The sequence below is a fragment of the Schistocerca nitens genome, chromosome 7 (assembly GCF_023898315.1).
Source record: "Schistocerca nitens isolate TAMUIC-IGC-003100 chromosome 7, iqSchNite1.1, whole genome shotgun sequence".
NCBI classification, from domain to species: domain Eukaryota; kingdom Metazoa; phylum Arthropoda; class Insecta; order Orthoptera; family Acrididae; genus Schistocerca; species Schistocerca nitens.
Window position 1 is genome coordinate 278,187,820 of NC_064620.1, and position 19,787 is coordinate 278,207,606.

General features: G+C 37.5%; 1 protein-coding gene across 1 annotated transcript in view; it reads right to left on the bottom strand.

Annotated features, from left to right (window-relative positions):
* Positions 1-19,787, bottom strand: part of LOC126195572 (dynein axonemal heavy chain 2) — a 957,657-nt gene that overhangs the window by 716,232 nt on the left and 221,638 nt on the right. Inside the window, 1 exon segment of the mRNA XM_049934198.1 lies at positions 11,468-11,652. Coding sequence (XP_049790155.1) covers positions 11,468-11,652 — 185 coding nt within the window.

A 19,787-nucleotide genomic window follows, 5' to 3' on the forward strand; every position in this document is an offset into this window, starting at 1 on the left:
TGGTACGCAACACCGCTGAAATCTATTAAATTTAATAACTGTATTACAGAGCACAAATAAGTTTGTCAGTACTTAGCTTATAACCACTACAGCTGCAGTGCAGACCGCAAAATGTAAACACACTACTGAGGCGCGAGGCTTAGACGAACGACGAAAGCAGACTCACAAATAACAGACCACTTGAGTCAATAACACAGGAAGAAAGACTGAGATTAATGAAAATCCACTAATAAGTTACTTTTACGGCAAATATTAAAACAAATAAACTTTAAAATAAGTAAATGAAGTCTAAAATTTATAAAATATTAACGAGCTATTTCAACAGCAGTGCAGCACACGTGACGTCACACCAAAGAATTCTTCCCCCTGTCCCAGTCAATCCCAAACTCTAGAACCCCTCAGCCTTCTACTGTCTCGAACACACGATTTTCTGGATATGAGCGTGGGATAGTAGAATCCTACCTACTGCGCATCATGTTTGTATGTGCAGGTTTAAAATCAGTCACGGGAAGAAAGTAGACACAGCAGATGAAAGGCAGCAACAAGTACCTGTCGGGCAATCCATAGTGTGTTCTAGCAGGTGTGTAAGGAAGAACCATGGAGTTTATATGCAGCTCTGTGCTTATTGGGTCATTGACTATTGTTATTAAAACAAAGATAGTTGAAAAAGAACTCCTGAAAACTCTTGATGTAACCTTGCTATAGGCAAGACTTATTTTCTGATTTATGTTAAGAAAAGTTATGGTATCAAAGCCAACTTTCTTTTAACTGTAATTTGATTTGTTTCTGATGTTTGACTGTACAAGGGACTTACTAGAAGTTATATATTTATGTTGAAAGTGAGAGTTTTATTGTGTATGGCAGTCAAATACATCGTTAATTGACAAAAAGCAAAGTTTGTAAGTCTACTTATTTCATAAGTAGAAAGAGTCTAAAAATTCCTGTACCTAGTTTTATTCGATGAAGAATAAATCAAGACAGTTTCCAGCAGCCGGCTATCCAGTAAAGAAGAGTGACTGCAAATTTCAAGTAAGTCATCTCGAAAAGAAGTGGAAGGTGGTTGAGGGGAATAAACTGAAATAACTCAGATTCACACACATACTTTAAGTCGGAAACGTTAGACACTATGTGAGATAGATACACATTTTATCTTATTTACTAGGTCCACAGAGTTTGAAATACCATGCTTTGATTTGAATGTAGTATTGTTCTTAATTAAGGCATCCAGTTTCCTAGCTAGTTTGTAAGATGGAGCAATGAATGATGATACAACTGGATGAATAGGAACATCTTGTTTATGCAGTTTAGGAAGCCCATACATTTTAGGAGGCACTGGGTTCATATTAGTTAACTGTTTTGCTTCAAAATCAGAGAATATCAAATGAACAGATTGCATATTTAAAATCCTCTCTGAACAATTTAGTAGGGTCTTTAGGAAAGACTTAGAAGCATGTGGTATTCAGGAAACCATTAACTTTATCCACATAACTATGTTTGTTCAAATGTACAATACTGTTGTCTTTATCAGATTTTGTGGCATGATATCTTGCTGTTGTAATTTCTGTTTTAAGGACTTGAGGGTGTGAAAGTCAATAGCCCACGGGATGTTACACTCGAATCTGGTTTCTTTCTTTAGTGAATTGGTAACTAAATATTTTGGAGTAGTGTCTTTCATGAGAACCCATTCAGTATGTACTTTCATAACATCCATTTGTTTTTCCGATGGAGGGTGGGGAGGAGCATACGTAAAACCTTTCTCAACAACTTTTTGTTATTTGGCGAGAGAACCAAGTTCGACAGGTTAATTACATGTTGAGGTTAGAGGTGCACTCACATTCCTAATCACAGATAATTTCCTGTTCTGCCGCAAAAATACATGATGAATAAGATCACTAACACTTTGACGAACTTCATGATCGGAAGCGTCAAACTCACAGGGGTGTTCCTATTTAGAGGTGAAGTTTTTTCCTGTCTACTCAATTTTTATTTATTTACTGTTCAATTTTTTACTTTTTCATTGTGTTACCACCACACTATCAAAGATGTTACTTACTGTATGTTTCTGCTTCAATCTAGACATGTAACTTCTTTTCCAATGTTGTTTAAGAACATTGTGACTTGTTTGGTGACAATACTCAGTAAACATCTGAAGATGGCCTTGCAAGCTGAAAACAGGTTAACACAATAAAAGTAATACTGTAGAACAAAAGCAAACTAGTGTTTTTCATTTATTTTAATGTTGTTCTACCAAGAACCAACAGATGATTCAGTTAACATGACAAAAACTAGAACACAACAGCAATATGCAATCACAATTTGAAATATCATTCTTATTTCTATGAAATACCAAATTTCAAAATTGATATTTTCGCTGAAGGCATAGAATTCTTCAGTAGAGTTTCACATGGAAATCATTATTTCTGACAATCAGGTTCTAAACTGACACTGTTTATTGGAAAGCAGTAACAAATTCATGTATAAATTGAGTACATCTTGAATGAAAACTGAAACAAGAGGATTATTATGTATTTCTCCAACTTTTTTAAACCAACTTTCACAAGGAAAATGTATTCAAGTGTGAAAAAAGATCAATGAAATTTTTGTAGATGATTCATTAGAGTACCTTTATTTTAATGTAATGATCCTTATTTGATAATGGACAACATGTGACCTTTGCAGAGATTCAAAAGCTGATCACTGTATTCAGGAAATAAGTCTACAACAACATGCAACATTTTTCGGAATTGCAGGTCAAGAAAATGGCAACCTGAATCATTAAAATTTTCAAAAGCATTCTTTGGCAGTTCTTCATCATTTGCTGATTCCATCAAATCCTTATAGAAATAACATGAAAAGTTCCCTACACAAATAAAATTTGATTAAAATTTTAGAAGTGGATTACTGTTTTCATATGCAAGAGAAACAAATAAATTGAACATTACAGATTAACCTTCTTGTTTCATTTTTTATTCAAAACATATTGAATTTGTGCATGTATTTATTACTGTTTCCAACAAATATTTATTTAGCTTTTATGCTTCACAAAAAATATAGTATTTGTTTTGGATTGTGGAGATACTTTACACTTCCTGTCATAGCTTTACAAGAACTATCACAAACAATACAAAACCATGACATACCTTCGTTATTGGTACTGACAAATACTACTGATGCAAATGAAAGTATTCTACTCCTCTGAAATGAATTCCTCAATGTTAAAAAACATTTACTTTTAAGAAACTCCGTCAATGGCTTTCCAAACCAGCTTCCACTTGAGCTTTATACTTTATTTGGAAGTTCGTCATAAAACCTGATCTCCATGTAAAAGGGGATGTTGTCTGATCCTTTTGTGTTATGCCTTTCCAAATGATAACCACAGTCTCACTTGTTATTGTAAATGTGCACATCTCTATTTAGACTACTGGACTGTTTGTAATTTAAAATTTTATGAACTTCTATAAACATATATTGACAGCAATGTTATTATATAGTTAACTTTGAAAATATCTTTGCAAGACTCATTAAACTGAAATTGACATAATCCTCACTGCCTTTTTTGAAGGATAAATGCCCTATTTATATGCCTGGCAGCTGCACACCCCTTACTTCAGTTCCATATGTGATGTATGGACACAGAAAATCAAAGTAAATCATTTCATTTTCATATAATTCAGAACTTCTGACATTGTCATCACTGGGTATTTTTTTTAATTTTTGGCATAATATATCAATGTGATGCTCCCAAGAGAGACACTCATCTAAGACTACACCAAGGAAGACAGTTATATCACCCCATTTTATTTCTGTAATCTCCTCAGACACAACATTCCACTGCGATCCATAAGGTTGGGGGTGTATTTGAAAGTTCATTAGACTTGTTTTATTAAGGCTTTGTGCTTACAAAATTGTTTTGGAAGTAATCCTTCAAGGCCATGATCCAGAACAATTAAGGGCTAGATCATTCTCTTTGGTGTGATCATAGGACATGATGCTCTGAAACAGTAATTTCCATGGGAAAACTGCACAGGATAATAGTAGATCTATGGGAAAAATAGAAATTGTGGAACTGTAATGTCTTGCACAAATAGTAATAAGCTTTTAAATAGTGGTTAACCAAAATAAGCATCTCTTTTGAGGTACTGGGGTTTAAAAGCCACTTATTTTTGTAGCATTTTTTTTATTTCCATCCCTCAATAGTCCCATATATCACTTAACCATAAACCCAACAGTGATAAAAAAACTACATGTTTTATAAACAAGCTACTGAACAATGACATCATGCTAGGAGATGCTTCTTAAACCAACAATGTGAAGAGATGAAGATACTTAAACTCAGAAGTAATTTTCTGGTAATAACATTTAGCAATGACTTTGAGCCAATCAGACGACATAAAACTAGAGATTGTACATAGTGCAAACTGTTCAATCATTGTGCTAACTTTTGTTGTGTTACCACAATTATTCATTGAAATCCAGCACTTCAAAATTCGTCAAAATTTTTGAAACTTCACATAACATTTTGTCACCCCTCACTTATGACTTACCTGATCACAAAATATTGGTATTTTGGGGCTAGGAAATTTTACATCTTCCTTTGTTTAGCAAACAAGCACACAGAATCTGAACACAAAGCCTGAGATGGTTAACTAGGACCCCTAGGCCACTTCACACAAAATCAGTCAAGGGTGTGAGCTCAGCTGGTAAAGTATTTTTTCCACCCGGGACCAGAACCAGAAGAACTTCTCACCATATTCCTTATAAATTATGAGGTTCGTTCAAAAAATTCTGGAACATTAGTAATTTTGCACTAATGATTTGTTGGAGTGAAATGCAGTTGGCATGCCAGCTCAGGCCTGTGTTTAATGAGTAACTGCCAGAAATTTCATTGTTGCATGTCTGATAGTTATTGTTCAATGCTGTATTGAGTAGAACATTGTGTTGCACAGTTTGTGAATTTCGAGATGGCAGAGTTAGAGAAGCAATGTGTCTGCATTAAGAAAATATATTTATTTAGTGAAACTCAACAAAACCTTTACAGAAAAACACCAAATGGTGCAGGAAGTCTATGGTGATGAGTGCTTAAGCCATATTTGGTGTTACGAATGGTTCACACAGTTTACAAATGGCTGGATGGAAGTTAAAGATGACCCTCATTCATGATGTCTATCTACGACACTCACATCAGAAGTGTTAATGAAATTGTGGATACCAATCAAAGACTGATTGTCCAAGAGATTGTAGAATAATGTGATATTTCAGTCAGCTCATGTTATGAAATCCTGACACAGGACCTTGGAATGCATCGTGTTGCCAACAAGTTCGTCCCAAGGCTCATGAGTCAAAACCAGAAAGACCTTCACCTTGCAATCTGTGAAAAACTTTCAGATCAGGCAAATGAGAATGAGCTGCTCCTTAAAAGAATCATTACTGGTGATGAGATGTGGGTCTACTGTTATGATGTTGAGATCAAAGTTCAATCTTCACAATGGGTCAGGAAAGGTTCTCCAAGACCAAATTAAGCTCATCATATTAGGTAAAATGTCAAATCTATGCTGATAGTTTTCTTTGACTTTGAAGGATTAGTTCACCATGAATTCATGCCACAAGAACAAACTGTTAACCAATGGTACTATCTGTATGTGTTGTGACGCCTGTGAGAAAATGTGAGAAGGAAATTGCCTGCAATGTGGCAAGATATTCACGGCTCTTGTATCATGATAATGCACCAGCACATTCATCCCTGTTGGCACATGACTATTGCACAAGAAACAAAATCACTATGCTGCCTCATCCTCTGCACTCTCCAGACCTGGATCCTGCAGACAATTTTTTTCTTTATTTCCAAAGTGGAAAACCCCGTTGAAAGGATAAAGATTTGCAATTACCATCATCATCATCATCATTAGTATTCTGCTGAAGGAGAGGTTTTCACATGGTAGTTCTCCAGGCTGTCCAGTCTTCTGCCATCCTCTTCAGGTCTGCATAGTTTACTCTTCCCTTTATGTCATCTGTCATCTTGTATCTCCTTCTTCCTCTCAGTCTTCTCCCACAAACTAATCCTTCCAAAGCATCTGCTAGCAAGCACTCCCTTCTCAATGAATGTACCAACCAGTTCTTTTTCCTTTCTCTTACAACCTTCAGCAGACATCTTGTCTCACCAACCCTTTCCAGTACTCTTTCATTACTCACTCTTTCCATCCAGCTTATTCTCTTCAGTCTCCACATCTCAAATGCTTCTAACCTTTTTTCATCCTCTCATCTCAGTGTCCATGTTTCTGCCCCATATAGTGCCACATTCCAGACACAACATTTGCCAAGCCTTTTCCTTTATCTAATTTGCCACATAAGTCTCTCCTCTTTCTGTTGAATGCCTCCTTCGCTATGGCAATTCGAGTTTTCACCTCCCACTGACATCTCAAGTCTTCAGTTATTGTGTTTCCAAGATATTTAAATGCACTTACTTGGCTAATGGTAGAGTGTCCTATTTTAATATTGGACAGTCTGTGTCTTGTACTGATGACCATACTCTTTGTTTTTGCTATGTCTATTTGCATCCCATATTCCACACAAGGTTCATTCAGATCTTCCAGCATGTTACTCACTGTCCACTCACATTCTGCCACTAATACCATGTCATCAGCAAATCTTATAGATTCTATTCTCTTTCCAACAATAAATATTCCTCTTTTCACATCTAAGGCTTTTGCAATAATCTCTTCAAGGTATGTGTTAAACAACAGCGGGAAAAGGCAACAACCTTGTCTAACACCTCGTCCAATGCTGCTTCCTTTCCAATTCTTATCCTTACTTTCTAGTGTAAATATAGATTCTGTACCAGTCACCTCTCTTTCCAATCTACTCCTTTCCTCTTCAAAATATCCATCAGCTTGTTCCACTGAACTCTGTAAAAAGCCTTTTCTATATTTATAAAACCAGCAAAGGTTGCTCTACCTTTTTCCATTTATCTTTCCCCTCTATTTCTTAACAGGTCAATAGCATCTCTTGTTCCTTTTCTTCTAAATCCATACTGCTCCTATGCAATCCCTCTATCCAGCTTGCCATTCAACACTTTAGCTATTCAACACTTTAGCTGCATGAGAAATTAGACTGATGGTCTGGTGCTCTTCACATTTTTAGTGTTTCTCTTTTTCTCTACTGGTATCATAACCGTTGCGAGGAAGTCCTCAGGTCATTCCCCTGTGTCGTATATCTCATTACAGAGGTAGACTATTTCTTTTCTTGCCTTGTTTCCCAGACCCTTCAACAGTTCTGCTGGCAAATCATCAATTCCACATGCCTTCCTATTCTTCATCTCCTTCAGCGGCTTTTCTACTTCTGCTTCCGGATGGTGAATCCCTTAGCATCTTCCGGCACATCTTGCTCCTCTTCAACCTTAATTTCGCTTTGTATTTCGTCTCCCTTATATAGACATTCAATATATTCTTGCTATCTATTCAAAACCTCCTGTGGTTCTTCTGCTAGAGTACCATCCGCTCTTTCTTTTCCATGTTATTCCTCTTTCTTTTACATTCAAAAACTATCTCACTAGCCACTCTATACATCATTTCATACTTTCCCTCCTTCTCCATTTTCTCTATTTTATCACATTTCTGCTTCATCCATTTTTCCCTTGCTTCTTCAGTTTCTCTTCTTAATTCAGTATTCAGTTTCCTGTACCTCTTTTTGCCTTCTTCAGTTTCTACATTTTTCCACTTTTTCAACATGTTTTCTGTTATCCATTCTTTCCTGGTACTTTGGGATACTCTTAATTCCTAGTACTTCTTTGGCAGAGTCCATGAGTCCTTCCCTCATGTTTATCCATTTGTCATTAACACTTTCATCAACACTACCTCTTTCCTATTTTTCCATAAATTTGTTTTACAAATCCGATGCCTTTTTTACCTCTTTGAGTCTTTCTATGTTTAGTCTTTCTTTTGCTTTATCTCTCCCAACTTTTTTCAACTTCACTAGTATTTCTCCCACTACTACATTGTGGTCTGAATTTATATCTGCTCCTGGATAACCTTTGGCATTCTTCAAACAGTTCCTAAACCTTTTTTGTATCAGGATGTACTCCAACAGATATCTTTCCCTATTCAAATTTGATATCCATGTGTAAAGTCTCCTTCTGTGGTGTTCAAATAATGTGTTACTCACTGCCAATGAATTTTCCTTACAGAAACTAATTAGTCATTCACCTCTCTCATTTGTTACTCCTAATCCAAATTTTCCTACTGTACCTACATTGTGGTCTGAATTTATATCTGCTCCTGGATAAGCTTTGGCATTCTTCAAACAGTTCCTAAACCTTTTTTGTATCAAGATGTAGTCCAACTGATATCTTTCCCTATTCAAATTTGATATCCATGTGTAAGGTCTTCTTTTGTGGTGTTCAAATAATGTGTTACCCACTGCTAATGAATTTTCCTTACAGAAACTAATTAGTCATTCACCTCTGTCATTTCTTATTCCTAATCCAAATTTCCCTACTGTATCTTCATCTCTTCCTTCACCCACCACTGCTTTCCAGTCCCACATGATAATACTGCAGGCATTTCTATTTTCTTTCGTTGATTTCTTGTATTTTCTCATAATATTCTTCCACTTCCTCATCTATATGCTGGCTGGTTGGCATATATACCTGCATTAACACCAAATCTTTTGAACTACCCTTCAGTCATATCATCATCAGTCTTCCATCAATATATTGTACCTTGATTACCTTATTTTTCAGCTTTTGCCCTATCAATATTCCTACTCCGTTTTCACCACTCTTGATTTCCTCTAAGTAAAAGAGCTTATAATCTCCACTTTCTATCTCCCCATTCTCTCCCCATCTCATTTCACACAAACCAAGGGCATCTAATCTGTTCCTTTTCATCTCCTGTTTTGCATTTTCTAGCTTTCCTGCTTGCAGTAGTGTCCTCACATTCCATGTTCCAATCCTTATCTTTCCTCCCTTCACTGTCCCTTTCTTCCTTTCAAATATGTCTACTCTCAACATGTTCTCCTCCCGCAGATCAGAATGAGGGGAAGTTTTAACTCCAGAATCTTTCACATGGAGGGACATACAATGTACTCCTTGGGGATGTAATGTGGTAGTTTCCCATTACTTTCCACATAGGCAGTAGGCTGCCCAGCCTAAAATCAGCTGCTCACTATGAGTCAGACACTACCTGTAGCCTCCTGTCTGGGGTACAGTCACTAATTGTACTCTTTTTGCACCCAAAGAGAAAAGGTTTGTCTTCTGCCAGCTTCACCATTCTGAAAGATTCTTTCTCCACTGTCACTTCCATTGAGGTCTTATACATATAACAGGAAATGACAGGAAAAGGACATGGTGAGGACATGTTTGGGATAGGAAAGGGGGAGTGATAAGCCATTGAGGGGCACATTTTGTCTGGCTCCTCCTCTTTGGCCTGTACGGCTTGGGTGACCCTTCTGGTAGCTAAGCTACTGCCGGCATATCCCTCTGGATCCAGAACACACAAACCTCCTCACCAACACAGTCAGTGCTACGTTAAGGCGGTGTCCCTTGAGAAGGGCAATTACAGATGAGATAAAAGAACATTCACAGATGGCACTTTGAGTAATACAGCAAGAGGTGTACCAAATGGTTCTGGAAGTGGAAACGGCATGATGAGCAGTGTAACAATTGTGGAGGAGAATATTTCGAAGGAGACCATGCACAATAAGTAAAAGGTGAGTGTAGAAAAATTTTGTGAACAAAGTTCCAGTGCTTTTTTAACATCTCGTAGTTGCTTTTACCACCAGCTATCATGTAATAATACATGAAAGTATAGCCTCAATAAAACTGGAACCAATAGTTTCTCTAATTATGAAAAAGGCTAACTTTTGTTTTGTAAATATATATAAGCAAGACAACAACATGGCAAATACAGGAAAATGAAAATTATAGTCAAATTACCTCTGTCTTACATTTTGAGAACCTCAAAAAGAGAAAGAAAATTACAAATTCCTTATAGGCACATGGCCTGGGCAGATCATATCAATATGATTTGCTCCAAAATAATCACTACTGAAAATGTCTCAGATAATAAATGTGGGTGAATAACTAACAATGTACTATAAAGAATTCCATCCACATTTATGTCATTGCATTACGATATGGAAAATGCAGTTCATACTTGGATTGGTTAGTTCAGCTAAATGGGGGAAGCGGGGAGAGGGGTGGGGGGGTCAAATGCATTAAAAACTTACTCCCAACAAGACTACACTACATACTAGATCAAATTAGGAATTAAATATATTCATTGTGGCTGAGTAACTGTTAGATACTTTTGATATGGCATATTGGCTTATTCTATGCATCTCCATGTTGGAGGAAACTTAGATCTAAATGGCTAGTCTTCGTAAGTATAATGACAGAGGCAAATATGAAAATGAACTCCACTTGTAAATGTACATTGCAAAATGTGAGTTTTGAATTGATAGGATTTTATTTATTTCATGTCATCACTACATTACTGTAATTAAAAATTGAGTTAGGTAGGTAGGTATCATTCTTATTGAAAAATGAAATAACTAATCACCCAGATTTTGTTGGTTTTTTGTATCCTTGACAAAATTGGTTTTTAATAATTGATGATGTTTTTGCCTCTTCATATGTTATGATTTTTTTGTTATATGCAATGTATAACTTCTCAGTTACATTTTCTGTATAACATCACCTCTCCTTCAGCCTACTCAGTGTTGTTTTACTAGTGAGATAGTGATCCATAACAAAATTTGCTCTTCTGTATTCTGATGACAATACATCTACTGTTTAATACCAATGCTTCCTGGCCACCTTCCTAATGCCAGTATAGTTACTGGAGATGTAAGCACTGACTGCCATGGAGGAATTTTATATGTACCCACCTAAATTAATTATTAGAACCAGTCTTTAAAAGAAAGACTTTGTTTTCCTTCATGACACTTATTATTTTATGTTCTTTGAGGCGTTCTGGACTGTGAGCTGTCAAAAATTTGCTGTCATACTTGGCTCAACTGCACTATATGATTAGGCAAGTACAGTAGCAGCAACACAGTCTGTATCCATTTCACTGACAGATCATTAAGAATAACACTACGTGATTAATATCACATACTGACAGTTGAGAAACATGTTTCATGGTCTTTAGCTGCTGTTTGTATAATAATTTTTCTGACATTTCACCAGCACAAGCTTCTGGCATTGTCAAAGGTTCATCTCTCATTGCTGGAAGCAGACACAGTGGAGTGCGATCTTTTGACAAGCCTAGCCACAGAAAAATCATACAACAAATGTCAGCTGAAGCACCTGAGACACAAGTCAACTGGCAATACATCAACAAATGATAATGGAAGCCTCTACAAGTTAGTTAAGCAAAAGTCTGAGCTATGATGTGCATACTGACATTAATTGTTATGGTGTAGTTACAGCAAAAGAAGCATTAACTGGAAAAGATATGCCACTAGAACTTACACTCCCATTATTCTCTTGACACTATCCCAATGTCTTTTTCTCATAGCTGGATTCTTGAGATCTGACAACAGAGGCAAAGTTCGGCGAAATGCATCAACTCTCTGTCTAGTATTCTCCACAATCTCCCAGTTTTTATCCCGCAACTCCCTGGACAGCCTTGTAAGCTTCCGAAATAATGTTTGTGCCTGGAAAAAATTCAAATTTATTAAAATGCAATAATGATGACTTTAAGTGAATTAAACACACATACTAGTTAATCAATGAAATATGCTCATAATATTATCACAAACCACAATCAAATCCAAATCTGAAGGTAGGGTTATCAGTAAAGTACAACACTTACAACTGAAAGCACATTTATTTAGAAACATGAACTTAAGAGCCAGAAGAGAAATGTTCTCATGGATGTAGAGTGAAGCTATTTACACAAACTTCGAATATTCCACAATGGTGGTACTTATACAAACACAGAATATTACAGAATATATGAACATTACAAGCACAAGATATTTTTTTAAAAAAAACTTCCATAAGCGATACATACTAAATAAAAAACAATTGCTGGTGATCAGGTTTGAAATGATAACACACAGAATAACAGTCTACCAGAATTCTAATCACTACACCACACTGCAGATGCCACAACAAGTGGCATTGCTATCTCTCCTGGAGAAACAGCAACCCGCTATTTCAGAATTTCTCACTGGAGCCAACTACAGCACCCTGGATCTAGCACTTGTCACTGGTCTGCTGAATGATGGTATGTTGATAGAGACACAAACACACACACAAAATTCAAGCTTCTGCAACCCACGGTTGCTTCATCAGGAAAGAGGGAAGGAGAGGGAAAGACGAATGGATGTGGGTTTTAAGGGAGAGGGTAAGGAGTCATTCCAATCCCGGGAGCGGAAAGACTTACCTTAGGAGGAAAAAAGGACAGGTATGTACTCGCACATACACACATATCCATCCGCACATACACAGACACAAGCAGACATTTGTAAAGGCAAAGAGTTTGGGCAGAGATGTCAGTCGAGGCAGAAGTACAGAGGCAAACAATATATATCTAAAAACACAGATGATGTGACTTACCGAACGAAAGTGCTGGCAGGTCGATAGACACACAAACAAACACAAACATACACACGAAATTCAAGCTTTCGCAACAAACTGTTGCCTCATCAGGAAAGAGGGAAGGAGAGGGAAAGACGAAAGGATGTGGGTTTTAAGGGAGAGGGTAAGGAGTCATTCCAATCCCGGGAGCGGAAAGACTTACCTTGGGGGAAAAAAGGACAGGTATACACTCACGCACACAAACACATATCCATCCGCACATACACAGACACAAGCAGACATTTGTAAAGGCAAAGAGTTTGGGCAGAGATGTCAGTCAAGGCGGAAGTACAGAGGCAAGTTTCCTCTCCTTCCTCATTCTAACAAACAGTCCTGTCACCACTAATTCTGTATCTACCTATTCCTGCCAATGTCAAAGCTTATTCGCCGGTTAACTTCACTAACTCTGCCAGTATCACCAGTTTAGTTATCCTATTATTATTCTCCAGTTAGGCATTGTTAGCTGTTCATACAACGCGTTTTCCGCGCTACTTCCAGAATAGACCTTAAGGTGGCTGCTAGCTGGGGACTGTACAACTGGCCCTTACTAGTATAGTGATCTGGCCAAAAATTTTCTGTCAAATTTTCATTTTCTTGGATACATCGAGAAGATAATATGTAATCTTTCTTACCTGTTATTCCTGTTAGTCATGTATTCGCACTCTGGTAGTCTGTATCTATGGATATCACTGGTAATCATAATAACGCTTATCATTCGCAAACCCAATCAACCACACAATAAGACAGTGGTTGGCTTTCTTTCGTTCGGATGTACTCTGCTCAGCTTGTATAGCCTCTTTTGTCTGCAGGAAAATTTATTTCTAGATGTGACGAGGATTCCACTGGCAGAGACATCACATACACTAAGCACGCATTCACAAATCAATTTATGATTCATTCAGAAATCAACTTAGAATGTGTTCAATAGTGTTCAAATACCGACAGGGACACGTTTCAAAGTCATACGAATAATCGATAGACCAACATGCGCTGGTTGCTAGGCGCTTTGTGAAACAAGGTTTCTTTCCTCAAGAATATGAATTTGCCCCCACCTCCCCCCCCCCCACTACTAGATCCAGGGCTGCTGCTGCATGCATGAATCTGGCAGCTTGGGCGCACCAGTAAAATTTTTCCCGGGAGCTACTACTCAACCGCACATGCGCACGATCCCAGGATCCCAGTCGTAACTGCTAAAACAAATCTAATGTTAACAGTTGTGACATCATGCTCATCGGAGGCAACTTGTTGTTACGAAGCATTGCATAGTCTTCCTAAAGCCTTTGACACATTTTTCTGTTGGCAGACATTTGTATGAGCACTGTATTTTGTTGTTGTATACGGTGCATTTCCTTTGCAATTTAAGTTTTATTTTCATTTTTTGTCTCGATTATGTTTTATTGCTGCAGTATTATTCTGCAGTAGCAGGATACAGTAATATCTTTTGTTAGAGTATTGGTTCTTACCATTCAAAATTACAAAAATTATACTGAGAACAAAAACAATGAAAAATGAATTCAAAAAAATTCCCGGTTTTTTTTTCTGGTTTTCTCCTGTATGAAAAAATTCCCTGGTTTTTCCCGCATCTCCCGGTTGTCAGGGGTCGTAAACACCCTGACATAGAGTCCAACGCATTGGTAGAGACCTGCCCAGTAATACTTGCATCTGATTATGTCTAGATGTTCAATGAATTCCAGGTGAGCACACAATGGAGCATCATAAAAATACTTCAAGATTGCTGGCAGCAGATGAGTTGAGATGACAAGCTACCATTTTTGCCCCATAGGATCATAGTCCCTCCTATACAATGTTCCATTTATTAACTGGAATCCTCCTTTGTTTGATTCCTCACTCTTCAAGGCTTCTATGATTCACAACAATGCTGGATCTTACCTCTGTTGAGCAATAATATCATTTAATGTAGCAATGACTGAGATCTCATACACATAGCTGCGTTCCACCACAGGATTCTTTGACACACAATCATTGTCCTTGTGTTTGCATCCATCTGGCGTACCACATTGACATTGTATTCCTTAAAGCTCATTGTCCACCTCACCAGACTAACTGACTTCAAGCTATTCAACCTGTGCACAGAATGGTGGACCATCACAGTGATGAATGATTTGCCAAAAAAATATGGACAGAATCTGTTGATGGCCCAAATAACTGCACGGCACTCTCTCAGTTGTACAGTAGTTCTTCTCGGGCTTGGGAGATAATCTTGAGGCATAATCTATTACATTCTCAGCACCTACCTGAATTTAAACTAGAACTGTGAAACTTAAACTCCATCCAAACAGGCCTTGAAGGCCCAGCAGTACCAACCGAGCACCAGGTAATCCTCAGCCCATAGGTGACACTGAATGTGGATATGGAGGGGCATGTGATCAGCACATTGCCCTCCGGCCACTGTCAGTTTTCTTGACCAGAGCCACTACTTCTCAATCAAGTAGCTCCTCAATTGGTCTCACAAGGTCTAAGTTCACCCTGCTCACCAACGGTGCTCGACAGACCCAGAAGGTCACCCATCCAACTGCAAGCCGGACCAAACAGCACTAAACTTCAATACATTAATTAATGTCGTGTGACTAGGGCCTCCTGTCGGGTAGACCGTTTGCTGGGTGCAAGTCTTTCGATTTGACGCCACTTTGGCGACTTGCGCGTTGATGGGGATGAAACGATGATGATTAGGACAACACAACACCCAGTCCCTGAGCGGAGAAAATCTCCAACCCAGCCAGGAATTGAACCCGGGCCCTTAGGATTGACATCCTGTCGCGCTGACCACTCACCTACCAGCGGCAGACATTAAACTTCAATTATCTAACGGGAATCAGTGTGACCACTGTGGTTAGGTCACTGGCTACTAGAACTGCCCCATCTCAAATCCACTAGCTTCAGTGAAGTTATGTCTTGGCATTCTCATGAACGATGCTAGAACTCAAGAATATGTTAGTGCCTGATTCCTGAGTTCAGGAAAATTTGGCATCTCCCTGCAGTAGTTCTTGCAATCCATGTGCCTTGGTATAGAAGTTCTTTATGAAATCACCAGCAGCACACGTGCATTCTGTGAAAACTTCTCATATCACAAATGGGGTGCACAGTTGGGAAATTGGCACTCTTATTTTCTCTGGATCAGGATATACAGTTCTTAGCAATGATGTACGACTTTTATTTCGTTTCCTGTCCATGTAGGCAACAGCTTACATGTTGCCTAATTGTAGCCATAGTGCTGTAGATGTTTTGAAGTACTGGCATCTGAACAAGATACAGAGACAGTGTTGTCAATGAAATAAAACACTTAAAACTGAAAGCACATTCATTACTAACACCAATTTACAGCCACAGCACAAATGATCCCTTGGATGGAGAGAACAGTTATTTGTACAAACATAAAATATTCTGGAATGCTGGTGTTTCTACAAACATAAAACATTCCTGAATATACAAACATTACAAACATAGTATAATTCAGGAACTTGCAGAAGTGATAAATACTAAATAACAAATAATTGCTGGTGCTCAGGTTTTAACTGGTGATCTGCAGCACTGCAGGCAACCAACAACACTAAGTAATATGCCACATTGCATGCACCACAAGTAAGGGCAATATCTTGCACAAATTGGCATGATTAATTTTAGCAAGCAGAGCATGTCTGCCTGTTTTTTTATGAAATATTAATCTGAGTTTTTGAGATTCATTCCCTGAAACAATATGAGAATCATTTCCTGAATGAAACAGTGAGTGACAGAGTTGTAGAAGGAATAAAAAGAGTGAAATTTAATCTCATTGCAATGAAGTTGTAGCTGCAAATGAGTATGTGAAGATTGCTAGCTAAATTTTCTCTGTTGGTAGCCTTGCCTTTTTCCTGTCTCTGTTCCCAGGCTTCCACTACTGTGAAATGTACAGTATGTCACATTTAATCACAATTTTGTATTTCATAAAATACACCCAACAGATAAGGCCATATGTCAACCAGCGAAAAAAATTCAAATAAAAAGCAGTGTGCAGACAGAGAAAGAATATGTTTACAACCCTTCAGTAGGAAATATGAAGTCATTTGAAAGGAATGTCACACAAATGCAAAAGTAATGTCAAATGCCTGCAGAAGCAAGATACATAGCTACTGTCATGCTTTTTGAACTTAATGTGAAAGAATGTGCATTACTGTTTCACAATTTCAGTTGAAACAGAGGAAAAATTAAATATGATATGGAAAGTTCTTGCACAATGTAATTAATTCTGGAGTGAAGGTAACAACTCACCAAATCATAGTACACACACACACACACACACACACACACACAACACAACACACACACACACCATGGGAATAAACAATGTGTTACAAGGATGACACCCATACAACGTAGTTCAAAAAAGCTGCTGAGGGGGCCGCAGAATCCAGATGGCATGGGTTGTGAAGCAGCCATTGCAATCGAGCTTGCTGTACTCACCAGCATGATTTTCCACTGAGTGGGCAGCTCTGCTCTTGGTCACAGTTTGATGGTGGCCATTCATTCATGTGAGCAGTTGGTTGGTTCAGCAGAACTGTTATATGACATGGTTGCTTTCACAGATGGCCCTCTCTCTGATGGGACAAAATAAGACTGTGACAGCACTGGAGTAGGATGTGCTGGATGGGTAAACTGTGCAGGTATTGCACCTGGGTCTTCCACAGGGATATGAACAATATGGCAAAAGGCTGATAGTGTGAATGGAATGAGTATGGTCCAGGATACTGTGTAGGTTTGGTGGGCAGTGGAGGGGTGGGAAGATTTTGAGTAGGATAACCTTCATTTCTGGGCACGACCATATGTAGTTGAAGCCCTTGAGAAGGACACAGCTTAGTTGTTCCAGACTGGGATGATGATGTGTGACAGGGGAGGAGGATGGAATGCTCCTGTGCAGCTGGATATTGTGCATGGTGAGAGGATTGGGAATGCGTGATGATATGGCGCAAAAAATTTGGTTGCGATCTCAGTTTGGGGGTAGTGCCTGTTAGTGGTAGACTTTGTGAGACCTACAACATACTGGGCAAGAAAATTCTCATCACTACAGATGCACTGTCCACACAAGGTCAGACTACATGAGAGTGATCTTTTGTTGTTTGTGTTTGTGACTGTGTGTGCATACACACACATGCATGTTTGAATGTGTACTTGGAATGTACTCACCACATAGTGGAGATGCTGAGTCACAGATAGGCACAACATTTTTTGTATGTGTTCTTGACTTGAAAAGGGTATTTGTCTTAAAGCTAGCAAAGTTTTCATTCTTTCTTGTGTGCCTGTCAACTAGTCAATACTTCTACTATTAGAAGAAAAACTAGTATCATATTGTGATGATAAATATTTGCAGTTATAGTCTTTGAAACCAAGGGAACAAAAATGTTGTGTGAACATGAAAACATTATTTTAATGGATTTTGTTCTCTTCAGTAATTAACTAACCATTTAAAAATATAAACTGGTTCTGAAAGAACGAAGGATCATTTAAGAATAATTAGTAATTTTCAATTGCTGCATTTTCTAGAAAGATTAATATAATATGACAAAATATAATCTATTGTTGTAAAACTGACTGGTATGTACTATGATCCAGAGGATATTAGTCACTGCAAGATAAAGGAGTCATTCCCTGCAATAAAATTTTCTACAATTGATGGGCTGAAAACCACAACAGTACAACAGATATTTTTTGAAAATGATTTAAGTGCTTTTTACGAATGAAATATAACCATTCTCTCCAAATACATAGGGATACAAGTGAACATTGTCAAATGCTGTGATCTAGCAGGAGCTTTTTTAAGTACTCTCATTGTCTCCGTTACCTGTGTTGATATCCATTGTGGAATAAATGAAAAGAAGGCAAAAGTTAATTGTGAATGTTTTTTGTGTTCTGATTTGTGATGCAAATCAAGACAAAATACAGACAACAAGTCTTCATTAATGACGCAGAATAATTTAGGAACTCATTGTGTAGATATACATACAGAAGACGGAACAAAAGACAATGATTACAGTGTTGAAAAAAGACATTTATACAGAAATTTTACAGTGCACGGACACTTCATTCTGTGTTATTGTACAGTATTTTACTTTGAAAAAAATTGTCATTCCACAAAGGAGTCTGTTTTTATGAAGCAGTCACTTACACTACTACGTCGGCTTACCATAGATGTGGGATTAGCCTGGACAGTCCTGGTTTTTAGTACTGTCTGAGATAATGTCTGAAGTTGCAAAAATTTCCGGGGTTTGAGAATTTTATGACAGGTGAGGGGATCTTTTATTTTTTTTAATTTTTTTTTATTTTTTATTATTTTTTTTAAGAAAAAAGTCCTTAGACCTATATGTTCTACATTGCACCTAGTAACAGTCCATTATACATATTCATTTTGTCATTTGGCAACAGAACAGGGACACTGCATTTATGTTGTTTTCATGTGTCAAGAAAGTCATCTAAACATTTTTGATCACTTTATCTCTTATTTGTTTTTGCCTCATCATTCTGTAATGGACAAAAGAAAGTGTGTGTTTAATGTTTACCTGCAACAGGAATACAAATTTTTGAAATTGTGTAATGACAGTAACAATCAACATATTTAGTGCACACCATGTACTGGGAAATTTTCTGTTATACATGAAGGAAAGAGTCACATTAAACACCACGTGAAACAGCTAAACATATGATTGTTAATGCTACTGCTTCACCAAACATAAGAAATTTTTTAAAAGCCATAGATAGGACTAAAAGTGACCAAGAATATGCTGCTAAAGAGGCTACATTTTCAACCACATTGCTGTACACGAACACCATTCCGGAAAAAAGTCAATTTCAAAAATATGTTTTGGGTTGGACCCAATAAAAATGGTAAAATGTCCTATGTTTGACCTAAAAAAATACAGCAGGCCTAGTGCTAGTTATATGTACCAATTTGAAATTCACTGTAAAATTGCTGCCGAGGCATTTCAGTGCATATCATGTATCCCAGTATTCACTACAAAAATAATTTTACAACAAAGTTGTGTATGATTGTAAATTAATTTGGATGGCAATGTTTTTACATCTTTCCATGTACATCTTCCTAGAATGAAAATATTTATTGACAACAATTTCTTCTCGTAACAACCTCCAACCAATGAGTCTGACTATGAAACCCAAGATATTGCAGTTTCAAACTGTACTGCACAAATTAAGGAAGTCT